This window comes from Sardina pilchardus, chromosome 16, assembly GCF_963854185.1.
Source record: "Sardina pilchardus chromosome 16, fSarPil1.1, whole genome shotgun sequence".
Taxonomy (NCBI): Eukaryota; Metazoa; Chordata; class Actinopteri; order Clupeiformes; family Clupeidae; genus Sardina; species Sardina pilchardus.
Genome location: NC_085009.1, coordinates 18,881,901 through 18,894,857, shown reverse-complemented (window position 1 = coordinate 18,894,857; position 12,957 = coordinate 18,881,901). Strand labels below are relative to the sequence as shown.

The 12,957-nt window shown below is 41.0% G+C and overlaps 1 protein-coding gene across 1 annotated transcript; it reads left to right on the top strand.

The window, feature by feature from the left end:
* The first annotated feature begins 3,685 nt into the window (after nucleotides 1-3,685).
* LOC134060233 (C-type mannose receptor 2-like) lies at nucleotides 3,686-10,505 on the top strand. The gene is made up of 5 exons (XM_062516865.1): nucleotides 3,686-3,741; nucleotides 6,299-6,616; nucleotides 6,982-7,299; nucleotides 8,873-8,970; nucleotides 9,875-10,505. Exons 1-5 carry the CDS (start codon nucleotides 3,696-3,698, stop codon nucleotides 9,968-9,970), a joined length of 876 nt encoding a protein of 291 aa, XP_062372849.1. The 5' UTR covers nucleotides 3,686-3,695; the 3' UTR covers nucleotides 9,971-10,505.
* Nucleotides 10,506-12,957: the final 2,452 nt, after the last annotated feature.

Here is a 12,957-nt window from a genome sequence, read left to right as displayed (position 1 = left end):
AATACTAGCTCCTTCCAAACGTTCTGGTGGACTTCAACTGTGTGTGACACTATTGTTGTTTGGTATTTGACAGAGAATATACATACATCCCATGACTTCAAACCCATTTTGATGAGACGTGCAGTATGGACAGAAGCTCAGAGACTCTGCCAACAGAACAACACCCATCTGGCCACTCCCAGGAACCTACAGATAGACCACCCAGTGAACATCACACATGCACACTTGTATATGGACCCATACGGGGATGGCTGGATGTGGTCTAATGGAAGCACACCTTCCTTCGTCAACTGGTTCAACTCCACGATGAAGTACCTGAACTCCAGCAAGAGGTGTGTTGCATCCCTGCAGACTCCAGGCAGTCAGGGGGGATGGGAGACCCAGAGCTGCACTAAAAGACTCCCCTTCTTCTGTATGTCTACAGGTACACAAATAATCTGTTGGTGATTTATTGTAATCTCACAATGAAAACAATGAGGGGAAATCCAACCTTGAAGGGAAGCAAATGTTTTGAGGAAAAAGGAAGACCTTGTGAAGAAATAAATATTTTTAGCAAGAACACATCACTTACAATTATTTGGCACCGCACCACACAGAAACCTGTTTGCAAACGTTCGACCATGCTAATTTGAACTCACCTACTGTATATGGTGTGCATATGTCCAATGTGTCTGTGCCAGCCTACAGTCTAACTCTTGTGTGTTCTAGTGCCAGTGAAGAGGAGACAGATTGTGAGAGTGGAGCTTCAAGTTGACCCCTCCCTGGAGGTGAACACCCCTGAGGTTCAGGAAGTCATCCTACGTCAGGTGAGTCTCTGCTCCTCACACTTCAGCCACTACACACAACAGACACACAGAGAGCCATGCATGGCATTCTAATCCATGGAACAACATACATTATTTGTCTGAAGAGTTTATGGATAGTCATATAGGCTACTTCAAAACATTGAGTTCATTATGTGAAAACATGTGAGGGCAATGATGGTGGAGCCAAAAATATAATTCTGCTCTTTTCAGATCAAAGTGAAACTCCAGGAGAACGGGCTTCCAGAAGGCGCCATACTGAAGTGGAGAGAACAGCGTGATGGGCAGATTTTCAACGAGAAGAAGAATGAGAATAGAGAGAAGAAAGAGGGGAGGAACAAAGATGAGTTTTGATTTTCAGTAAACGTTAAAGGGCTAAAGAGTGGGAGAGAGCAGAGAGGAAAAAAACATATAAAATATAAAATAGCATAGAATATATACTTTTTTGATCCCGTCAGGGAAATTCGTTTCTCTGCATTTAACCCAATTTAACCAAATTAGTGAACACACACAGCACACACACAGTGAGGTGAATCACACACTAACCCAGAGCAGTGAGCTGCCTGCCCAACCACGGTCCTCGGGGAGCAGTGAGGGGTTAGGTGCCTTGCTCAAGGGCACTTCAGCCGTGGTGGACTGGTCGGGGATCGAACCGACAACCCTCTGGTTACAAGCCCGAAGCCCTAACCAGTACACCACGGCTGCCCCATAATATATGTTTTTTGCATGATTTTAATCTGATTTATTTAGTTGGGTACTGTATATGGATCAGCATATAATTTACTGTAGACTGAGTGACCATAAGGTAGAGGCTGGCTTGGCTAACACTACCTTAAAAGATTGTGCCTAGCCAGACTAGACATCCCTGCTGACCTTAGAGTCAATCTAAGAAGATGACCACATTCCGTAACAAAACATGTCTCTATCCCTCTGTAATGTAAAACAATCCATACACGATGTGTCATCCTATGAAATTAAAAGGTAATTTTAATTAATTAAAAGCCAATGACATGAAATAATAGTGATCAACCAGTTTTATAATTACTGTCGCCCACCCTATGAGCTGACTTACATGTAATGGCAATGAACCGGCATCATTCCATCAGCGAAAGAGCTCCTGAAAGATTTGATCTGTAATTTTGTTTACTGTGAATGACGTCACTCCCTGTCTGCTCTTGTTATTTGTACTTCAAAAATAATTTTGTTTGCTTTAGAACTGTTTGCCTTAATGAACTAGACACATTTTTTTACAGAGTAACATGGAAAACAGCTGATGTTTGCATGCTCAAGAAGGCCATTAAACACATAATTCAATCCACTGTGTTGTTTGCGTCATAACATCTTATTGGGGTTGTTTGGTTTAGTTTTTTCTTACATGTTGTCGTGGCACCTTGTTGGTCCTAAGTCTTCTGTGCCACCCTTTGAAGTCAGTCTAATTACAACCAGTATTTGAAATGCGAGGAAACTAAAGGCATTTAAAAGTCTTCCTTTTAAATGTTTACTTACAAAAACACAAAACAGCGTGGCACACACAGTCAAAAATTGTTCAACATCAAATCATTATTTTTTTCTTCAAGCAGAGTTGATGGAGATGCAGGCTTTTATTTCGTTTTTTTTTTTTACTGTAGGCCTACTTGTCTCTTTTGTTTTGCTGAGAAAAAAAGGAAAAAGCACACTGCCAGGACTGTCAACTATCTTGTTGTTTGTTTTGTGGGAATGAGCAATATTGATAGAAAATAAACATTTTATTTGTCAGTTGGGTTTCTACATTCTGTAGCATTGTATAGTTCATTATTCTGCAGCTTCTACAAGCTGGTCAGAGGCATGCATTTTTTATAGAAGTGTTTTTCAATTTGTATTTTAATACTTAAGTATTTTTAAAATCAAGTAATTCAGTACTAACACACACACACACACACACACACACACACACTGTTGTTTATTATTTTTGTGTTTTTGAGATCATCCACTAGGTCATGCTTGACTCATACTTCTTGTGAACATGCATATACTGTAGGTCGAGGTCTCTGCATTGCAAGATCCCAAAGAGAGATGTTTCCTACACTTCAAATATGAGGTGTGAGGTATGTTTTGTCTATTATAAATTATGCAAATAATATTGCCATGACGCAAACAAGAAAGCAGAAGCGAAGGGATATTAACACAAATACCTTTCATACACAGTGGACACTGTTTCATCAGCAGGTGTGTTTCTATGTTATGATTCATGTTTATTCATTTGGTAGAGACTTTTTATTCAGTAATAACTTAGCCTACAGTTTTGTTTGTGTTGATTTGGGAAAGTCTTTAGAGTATGCTGCGATAATGTACTGTGTGTAAGAAGAATTTGTGGGTCTATCTGAATGTCTGCAGTCTATCTGCAAAAGAGTACAACGGTTTGTTTGGTCCTGTTACGCAGATGCTTAAATGCATTTGCAACTATTGAAAGACACAGAGAGAGAGAGAGTGGGATGAGAGAGAAAGAAGACGTATCTGGTGTTAGCTATGATCAGAGCGATGGATAAAACAGAGTGGCGACACTCCCATAGGCGTCCATAGGAAAGAATGGCAGTACTTTTTCCAGGCTACTTCCACGTTATGGGAGTTTTGGAACTATTAACAGCCAATATCTTAGTCAGTACTAGTCAATGAGTTAATTGATTACGCCCTCCAGCATCCAGAAGTACATCCCACCCTCCTGCGATTCAGCCATTCAGTGCAGGTTTTTTGGAACTTTTGATCGCGTGGCGGCGACATCAAAGAGTGTCGCAACTCTCTCTTTCTATGGCTCTGGCTATGATGCAATGTCATCTCATACACATACTTATTTAGATAGTTCGATTTATCTCTCTCTTTGCGCTGTTCTAGGGGAAGCGGTCTCCAACTGCAGCCATGCGGAAGTGGATTTATTACCTGCCCTTGGTCTTAGTCTTGTTCTGTAAGTATGTACAGTATGTATGTATGTATGTATGTAGCCTATGTGCAGAGGTGGATATCCCAGGGTCTTGAAAGTAAAAGTCCTGCAATATATCATTTCTGCTAGTGCACTAACACAGGTAATATCACTAATAATCTGATCTACTTGGCTGCTAATACATTTTTCTTTTACCATGTCCTCTGACGGCTACCCTTGTTGTTGCTGTCACAAATAGTTCAGGGATGGTGTGTGTGTGCATATATATGCAAATGGTTGAAAAACTGGCTGTTTTATGTCATTGCAAGTGGTGCTTAATTCAGTTCTTGTCCAAACGTTGATCGATAAATAGTTTAGAGAAGGGAGTTGCATATGTACAGTATATGTGTGTGTGTGTGTGTGTGTGTGTGTGTGTGTGTGTGCGTGCGTGCGTGCGTGCGTGCGTGCGTGCGTGCGTGCGTGCGTGCGTGCGTGTGTGTGTGGAACAGAAGAGTGGTATACATGAGTGACATTTTCCCCTGTGTCTGTGGCAACATAAACCAGTCCATTTGACCTATTCTCCGAAGTCTTAAGTACTATAAACCAGCCATTTTCATCAAGGCCACGTGTTTGGTGGCTTCTTAAGTCCTGAGACTTATAATCGATTGAAGGCCAGGCATTTGCATAGCTCCCCTACAGTTTAATACAAAGCCAGCAACATATCAGTGATCCTTCTTAACTCCACTTCATCTCATGGATCATGTGGGAAGGTCAAGTAGCAAGATTTGCATTACTACTGGTATTTACATCTATTCAAAAGCATCTCAGCTGATGGCAAAATAGCAGTACAGTACAGCTATAGGGTGATATGATATGGGCAACTGGATGCTATTACACCTAAAGCCTACCTTACACTGACAGACTTTGACAAGATTTGGTAAAGATTCTTGACAGATTGTAGTCTTTTAACTAATGCCCCTCATTCAAGCTTTACTCAAAAGACTACAATCGTTCATGAATCTCTCCCAAATCTTGTCAACGTCTGTCAGTGTATGGTAGGCTTAAAGGGATATTCCGCCATTTTTGGAAATACGCTCATTTTCCACCTTCCCTCGAGCAAAACAATCGATATTTACCTTGTTCCCGTTCATCCAGCCATTCTGTGAGTCTGGCGATACAACTTTTAGCTTCAGCCTAGCATAGATCATTGAATCGGATTAGACCATTAGCTTCTCGCCTGCTAGCTTCATGTTTAAAAGTGACTAATTTTCCCATTTAAAACGTGTCTCCTCTCAAGTTAGAAAGTGCAATAAGACCAACTGAAAATGAAACCTGGCGTTTTTCTAGGCTGATTTGACATGGAACTACACTCTCATCTGGCGTAATAATCAAGGCAACTTGCAGCTACTGGCACTACTACTGCTTGTTGTCTATGGGGACTATTTTCAGATGCTGCGTAAGATATCACTGCGCCTATGGTACGTTTGCAAGTTGCCTTGATTATTACGCCAGATGAGAGTGTAGTTCCATGTCAAATCAGCCTAGAAAAACGCCAGGTTTCATTTTCAGTTGGTCTTATTGCACTTTCTAACTTGAGAGGAGACACGTTTTAAATGGGAAAATTACCAGAAATCTTAGTCACTTTTAAACATGAAGCTAGCAGGCGAGAAGCTAATGGTCTAATCCGATTCAATGATCTATGCTAGGCTGAAGCTAAAAGTTGTATCGCCAGACTCACAGAATGGCTGGATGAACGGGAACAAGGTAAATATCGATTGTTTTGCTCGAGGGGAGGTGGAAAATGAGCGTATTTCCAAAAATGGCGGAATATCCCTTTAAGCTGTACAATGATTACAGATTACAGCCCTCACATTATGCAATTGTTTAAGAACAATCTTATTACCTGCGCCAAGGAGGTTATGTGTTCATCAGGGTTTGTTTGTCTGTCTGTCTGTTTGTTGGTTTGTTTGTTTGTCTGTTTGATTGTTCACAAGATAAGTCAAAAAGTTAATGATGGATTTCGATGCAATTTGCAATTTCCAATTTCCAATTTCAATGACCCAAGGAAGAAACAATTACTTTTTGGGAGTGAGGCGGTTACGTTTTCGCTTGGCGGAGGTCTGCGCCCCCTTATGTTACTGTAATATTATGCTCTGAAGGAGTCATTAGGAACTCTATGGGTGGCTCTCAAACACTCTCTTCGATCCTCGATGCTCGGTCCTCGAGGGGCATTCCCACTGATCTATAACTAACACTGGATAGACTATCCCATTGTTGCCGCCCCATCATTTTTTATCTAGATCAGCGAGGACGATGATCGAGGAAGGAAGGGAGGGTGTTTAAAAGACCAAATGAGAGGCTGATCTACCTGGCTGCTAATTAGGATTAGCTGGTTTACTATATGGTTGGATCAAACACTTGGCAGAACTTTTACTTTCTGAACCCAGAATGTCCGCCTCTGTACATAATGTTATAGGGCCAGGATAATTAAGATTATGGAGTATAGAGACCCAATACTCAATACAAAGGCTACACGATTAGGTACTCAAGGTCATTAGGTCAACCCAAGATTCTTAAGATCCCTCTCTTTCCCACCCTGTAGCTTTAGCATTGGCCTCTCGTCAATACTATTATGTAGCTGACCCCAAGACATGGACTGAAGCCCAGACCTACTGCAGAGAGAACTACGCAGACCTGGCCACCATCCGCGACAAAGACGAGATGCAGAGCTTGAACAAACTCAGCTCAAGCCACAACATCAACAGCGGCAGAGCGTGGATTGGCCTACACAATCAGCATGAGAACTGCGGTGACGTTGGGATGTGGCCTGAAAACTGCAGTTCATTGTGTGTGGTTTGGTATTCTGGGTCATGGTGGGGGGTGCCTTGCCAGAAGACCTTCCCCTTCTTCTGCAGCACTGGTAAGTGTAGCAGCCCATATTGGCCAGACTGACTGTGTGATAATCAATTGATGGACAAAGATTATGACAATATGAAAAATTAATGATTGAGTGAATGAATGAATGAATGAATACACCAACCAACAAACCAACCAATCAATCAATCAATCAATCAATCAATCAATCAATGAACTATCTCACTAACTAGGATCATTTGCCATTTTAGGTCTCAGTTCCTGATGGAGCTTTTATAAAATACTTGAAAATATATATAATTGCATATTTGTGTGGATAGAAAACATTTGGATACACTTAGAAAGTATGCGTTACAGTAAAAGACAGAGGCCACTCAAACATGACTCTGCATACATTTTGGTGTTGGACAGGCCCTCAAAGCCCATCTCATAGTTTTGTCCTGATTGAGAAGAAGACGTGGATGGATGCCCAGAGTCACTGCCAAGTGGCCACAGCGGAGGGCCTGAATGCCGAAGGTCTCCTAGTGAACAGGACGGACAAGGCAATCTGGGTCAATCTGCAGGGGAGGAACTGGACGTGGTCAGACGGGGACGAGCCCTCTTTCACCAACTGGCATCGCAATTGGCCGAAGGCATCTGTGACGTGTGCCGCCGTGTTCCAGAACCCTGGTGGACAGGGTGAGTGGGAGCCACAGGACTGCACCGAGAGATCCCCCTTCTTCTGCTACAGTGAGTGTTGTGTCCTTCTTCTGCTACAGTGAGTGTTGTGTCCTTCTTCTGCTACAGTAGTGAGTGTTGTGTCCTTCTTCTGCTATAGTGAGTGTTGTGTCCTTCTTCTGCTACAATAGAGAGTGTTGTGTCCTTTTGCTATAGGGAATTGTGTCCTTCTTATGCTGCAATCGTGAGTGTTGTGTCCTTCTGCTACAGTAGTGAATTGTGTCCTTCTTATGCTACAATAGTGAGTGTTGTGTTCTTCTGCTACAATAGTGAGTGTTGTGTTCTTCTGCTACAATAGTGAGTGTTGTGTCCTTCTTATGCTGCAATAGTGAGTGTTGTGTCCTTCTTATGCTGCAATAGTGAGTGTTGTGTCCTTCTTCTGCTACAATAGTGAGTGTTGTGTCCTTCTAATGCTGTAATAGTGAGTGTTGTGTCCTTCTAATGCTGTAATAGTGAGTGTTGTGTCCTTCTGCTACAATAGTGAGTTTTGTGTCCTTCTTCTGCTACAATAGTGAGTGTTGTGTCCTTCTTATGGTGCAATAGTGAGTGTTGTGTCCTTCTTCTGCTACAGTAGTGAGTGTTGTGTCCTTCTTATGCTGCAATAGTGAGTTTTGTGTCCTTCTTCTGCTGTAATAGTGAGTGTTGTGTCCTTCTGCTACAATAGTGAGTGTTGTGTCCTTCTAATGCTGTAATAGTGAGTGTTGTGTCCTTCTAATGCTGTAATAGTGAGTGTTGTGTCCTTCTGCTGCAGTATTGTGTTGTGTCCTTCTGCTGCAATAGTGAGTGTTGTGTCCTTCTGCTGCAGTAGTGAGTTTTGTGTCCTTCTGCTGCAATAGTGAGCGTTGTGTCCGTCTTCTGCTGTAATAGTGAGTGTTGTGTTCTTCTGCTACAGTAGTGAGTGTTGTGTCCTTCTTCTGCTACAGTAGTGAGTGTTGTGTCCTTTTTCTGCTGCACTAGTGAGTTTTGTGTCCTTCTGCTGCAATAGTGAGCGTTGTGTCCTTCTGCTGTAATAGTGAGTTTTGTGTCCTTCTTCTGCTGCAATAGTGAGTGTTGTGTCCTTCTTCTGCTACAATAGTGAGTGTTGTGTCCTTCTGCTTCAATAGTGAGTGTTGTGTCCTTCTGCTGCAATAGTGAGTGTTGTGTTGTGTTGTGTCCGTCTTCTGCTGTAATAGTGAGTGTTGTGTTGTGTCTGTCTTCTGCTACAATAGTGAGTTTTGTGTCCTTTTGCTGCAATAGTGAGTTTTGTGTCCTTCTTCTGCTACAATAGTGAGTGTTGTGTGCGTTGGTTGTGTACCCCATCGTGTGAAAAGCAGGATGGAAATGTTTTAACTGATTTTTCCCCCCAGGTTTTAGCTAAATTTATATCAAGTTCTCAGCTTCTTTTTTGCATAAGAGCATGACAGATTAATGATGAATTGGTGTGTGTGTGTGTGTGTGTGTGTGTGTGTGTGTGTGTGTGTGTGTGTGTGTGTGTGTGTGTGTGTGTGTGTGTGTGTGTGTGTGTGTGTGTGTGTGTGTGTGTGTGTGTGTGTCTCTGTGTGTCTGTGTGTCTGTGTGTCTGTGTGTGTGTCGTGTTGTCTGTTAGTGACACCGAAGATGCAGATGGTGAAGGTGGAGATTCGGGTGGACTCCTCGCGGGTGGACCCGAGTGATGAAGAGTTTCAGACCGTGTTCCTCAATCAGGTGACGCTCATCAACTGGATCATACAGGACACTCAAGGACAAGCACTCAACGTACAAAACTCATTACAACACACAATACATTACACACACACGCAAACACACACAGACACGAACAAACACACACAGGCACACACATCGAACTTGTTGCTAACTTATACCCGCTCAAAAAGCGCACATAGACACACACACACATACCTACCTACCTACCTACAGTACCTGCAAAGGCCAGGGATGGGTAATCGGGAGAATCTGTAGAATTCCCAGTGGGACACTTCACTTTCATTTCACGTTTGGGCCAGTCAAGGAAAACAATATTGACATTTGTCAAAGTAGTAATAGCTATCTTCTCTTAAAGTAGGCTACACACTTTTCGCATTCTATGTCTGACGCCACAGTCTCTGGATGGGGACATACAGACATACATACATACATACATACAGTACATACATGCATACATACATACATAGAGACATACATGCTGTACATTACAATGTTTAGCCTTTTTGTTATCAAACAGATACTGCAAAAAACATTTCATTGATCACTTGATATATGACCACTGAGTAGCAGAGTAGTTGTCATACTGGTTTGTTGATACAGACTTTTATATGATGTGTGAGATTTTAACTACAACGTAATGTAATGTAAAGCTAGTTATGTGTAGACAACAGTTAAACTGTATTTAATCTCATATTCATTCATTTAGAAGACATTTTCATCCAAAGTGACCTGCATATGTCAATTATGGATTGTGGACTACATTGTCCCAGAGCTACTCAGGATTGAGTGCCTTGCTCAAGGGCACAATGGTGAAAGCCAGGAATTGAACCCATGACTTTTCAGGCTACAGCATGCTAGCCCAGATCCTTAACCACTATTCTACCATTATTGCTCCTCTCCTCAGATCAAAGAGAAACTGCAGAAGATGGGGCTGCCAGCAGACGCCACTCTGAGATGGAGTGAGGAACCTGATGGACAGATATTCCACAAGAAGAATTAGAATGAAGGAAATCAGATGAGGAGGAGCAAAGATTAGTACAGTACGTGTTCATGTACAGTACATGTTAGCTGTACTGATACTGATACCTGTTGTTAGGCACTTTTAATTTAATAAGACGAGAAGGCATTAAATTAGTTATTTCTGTTTGATGATTGATTGATTGATTGATTGATTGATTGACTAGGGAAGTTTTTGCACAAAATTAAGGCACTGCATGAATGATTTATGTTTGATGATGTACAGGATTGGTTGATTAGTTGATCGGTTAATTGGTTGGTTGGTTGGTTGATTGATTGATTCATTCATTCATTCATTTATTGGTTGATTGATTGGTTGATTGATTATATTTGTCTTAATTGGGTTAGAATGGGTATTATATAGTGCAAGTGTCAGCAGATGTTAGGAAGCGATCAAGAAAAGAAAAAAAATGTTGAATGAGATCAGATTGAAATATTAGCTGCAAACCTAAATAATGAGGCGTTTTTTACATTTTAAAAAAGATAAAGAATGTATAGACTTGTTTAGATTGAAGGACTTCTACATGCAATAAATCAACCACTGTATATTTATATACTGTATGTTCTTCTCGAAGAGTGAATAAAACAACTGAAGTAAATGATTGACATTTGCTTCTTTCTTTTTTAGATATGATATGAATATGGCAAATAATATATTTTCAATTTCACCAAGCACCTCATAGACACTTCGGCCTTAGGCCGTCCTGACTTTAGCCAGTGGACAGATAGCCAATTCATAAATTGCATCAGACATTATTGTAGGTTACAATAATAGGTTACAATAGGTTACAATAGGTGACAACTAAGCCCTGTTGCCATTTTAATGGAGCAGCCAGTTACAGTAAAGGCTTTTAATGTATCTGTATCACTGTCAACGTATTTGGAGTGCCTGGATTAATGTATATCTTATAGTATTGTTGTATTGCACCATGGACTATGGGCCATGCAGAAAAACAGAGATGCCAAAAGTAAAGAGATACAAGACAAAAGAAATTTTATGAGATTGAAGTCATTATATTACCCAGGAGGGCAAAGAGTACGTTGCATTTAGACTGGCATATACAGAAAACTCAACATGTAGGCCTATGCTAACAATTTCTTCTCCATAAGAGGTTATATCCCATTATTTCAAAGTTGTTGTGCTTATGACAGTATAGTGCAGAAGGTGCCAAAAGATGAAGTATTTGTGAAGCCTGTATGAAAGTATAACTTCAGTAATCACTAGTTGTCCCACCTCCCTCATTTTAACATAGGAATCCTTTCCAAGAAATGGCATAAAAGCCTGTAGCTTAAGATGACTTTTATCACACCGAAGTATGATGTAATTCTTAGACTATCTTGTCATTTTACAACTTAAATCAGATTAAAAAAATATATCTTTTTCCCTTAAATCTCAGAATGCATTTTCTTGAGTGTGGCCCTAATATCCTTTTTATTATTTTGCATCTTGTTTCAAACTTTCAAGTTATTCTCTCATTCATAGTCAATGCAACATGGACAGAAATCTGTCAAACAAATTGACACCTTTGCGCAATGGAGTTTCTCTGGCACGCTTCCACATCAACGGAACTACACATGTACGGTAGATACGGATAATAAGTCTGCCGAAGGATAAACCAGAACGTGAGACACAAGATAAATGAACTTAAACTTTAGACCATCAGGGTCAACACCTTACCTGACTTTATATCAGAGATCACCTGCTGAGATCACCCGCTGGCCGCTACTCTCAATGAGAAGGAGCTGCCACAGATAGAGGTGTTTACAATATCAGAGAAGGAAAGGTCAAAGGTTAGTGAACTGACAATAGAGTGAAAGTGCTAAGCATTGGCAATTATAGAGCCATCACTGGTATTAGAGTCACTGACAATCGTTTTGATAGCAGGGCTTTTGTTGGATTCAGTAATTAAACTATTACGATTCTTCCAAAATTGCTTGGGATTTTTTAGGTCATTAGACAAACAGTTATTAAGTGTTTATGTGCTGTCAATCCTTTGTTAGGTGGTATTAATTCTGGAATGCTCTAAGCCTCTTTGCTTAAAGGCATGGCCTGGTGAATGCACAAGACCACTGTTTGCATTAGAAACTACATGGTTTATAGCCTGAAGTGGACATGAAGCCACGTCAGAATAAATGGCTATTTAAAAAAAAAAAACAGCAAGATTCAAAATAGCCTCACGTTTCAGTGGTTATAATAATAATAATAATAATAATAATAATAATAACCACTTTTATTTATATTGCACTTTTCTTCAAATCAATGATCTCAAAGTAGTAGTGTCCCTGCAAACGAATCAAAAGTATTGTAAACCATGACTCTTTCTGAAGGCAGTGCATTGCGTTGCTTCTGGCTCTGGAAGCATCAAATCAAGCGTTTATTGTGTTTATTGATCTGGCTGAACATGATGCATGTTTGCATTGTAAGACTCGGCGAGATCTGTGCAGCACTGCAAGATATCGAACAAGCCCGTGAGGTGATGTCAGCCACATTTGCACAATCGCGGTAAAAGTCGGATAAGAATTGTGAGCTGCTCCTTTGATACCTCCACCTAGCATGACTGCTGAGTTTGCATTGGTGTGTGTGTGTGTGTGTGTGTGTGTGTGGGAGTGACTAAGTGAGTGAGATTTTGAGCTCAAGCTAATGTTTGCATGAGAGCAAGAGAGAGGAAAGAAGATACAGACACAAACAAACAATAAGACACAAACTCAGTTGATAGATTGATATGTGTGCGTGTGTGCACATTCATGGGCATATCGGTGTCCCCATAACCAGTAGTTCTGCATTCCACTGGTCAGGTGATTGTGCACCTGTCCAGGTGTGTCATTATCTGACAGCGTTGCACCTTGTACCTTCGGACACACCTGTGGGCTGTGCTGATTGGCTGACTTCCTCTGTCCAAACCACACTCACCTGAGAGCCATGCTCACCTGCGTGCTTACCTTCATGTGTGTTTTTTTTATGATGCGTAA

Bases quoted from the DNA above. Each gene is read 5' to 3' on its own strand.
- LOC134060233 (XM_062516865.1), top strand. From the start codon at position 3,696: ATGCGGAAGTGGATTTATTACCTGCCCTTGGTCTTAGTCTTGTTCT. The intron at 6,617-6,981 runs GTAAGTGTAGCA...GGTGTTGGACAG, and splicing joins CCCCTTCTTCTGCAGCACTG to GCCCTCAAAGCCCATCTCAT. The intron at 7,300-8,872 runs GTGAGTGTTGTG...GTTGTCTGTTAG, and splicing joins ATCCCCCTTCTTCTGCTACA to TGACACCGAAGATGCAGATG.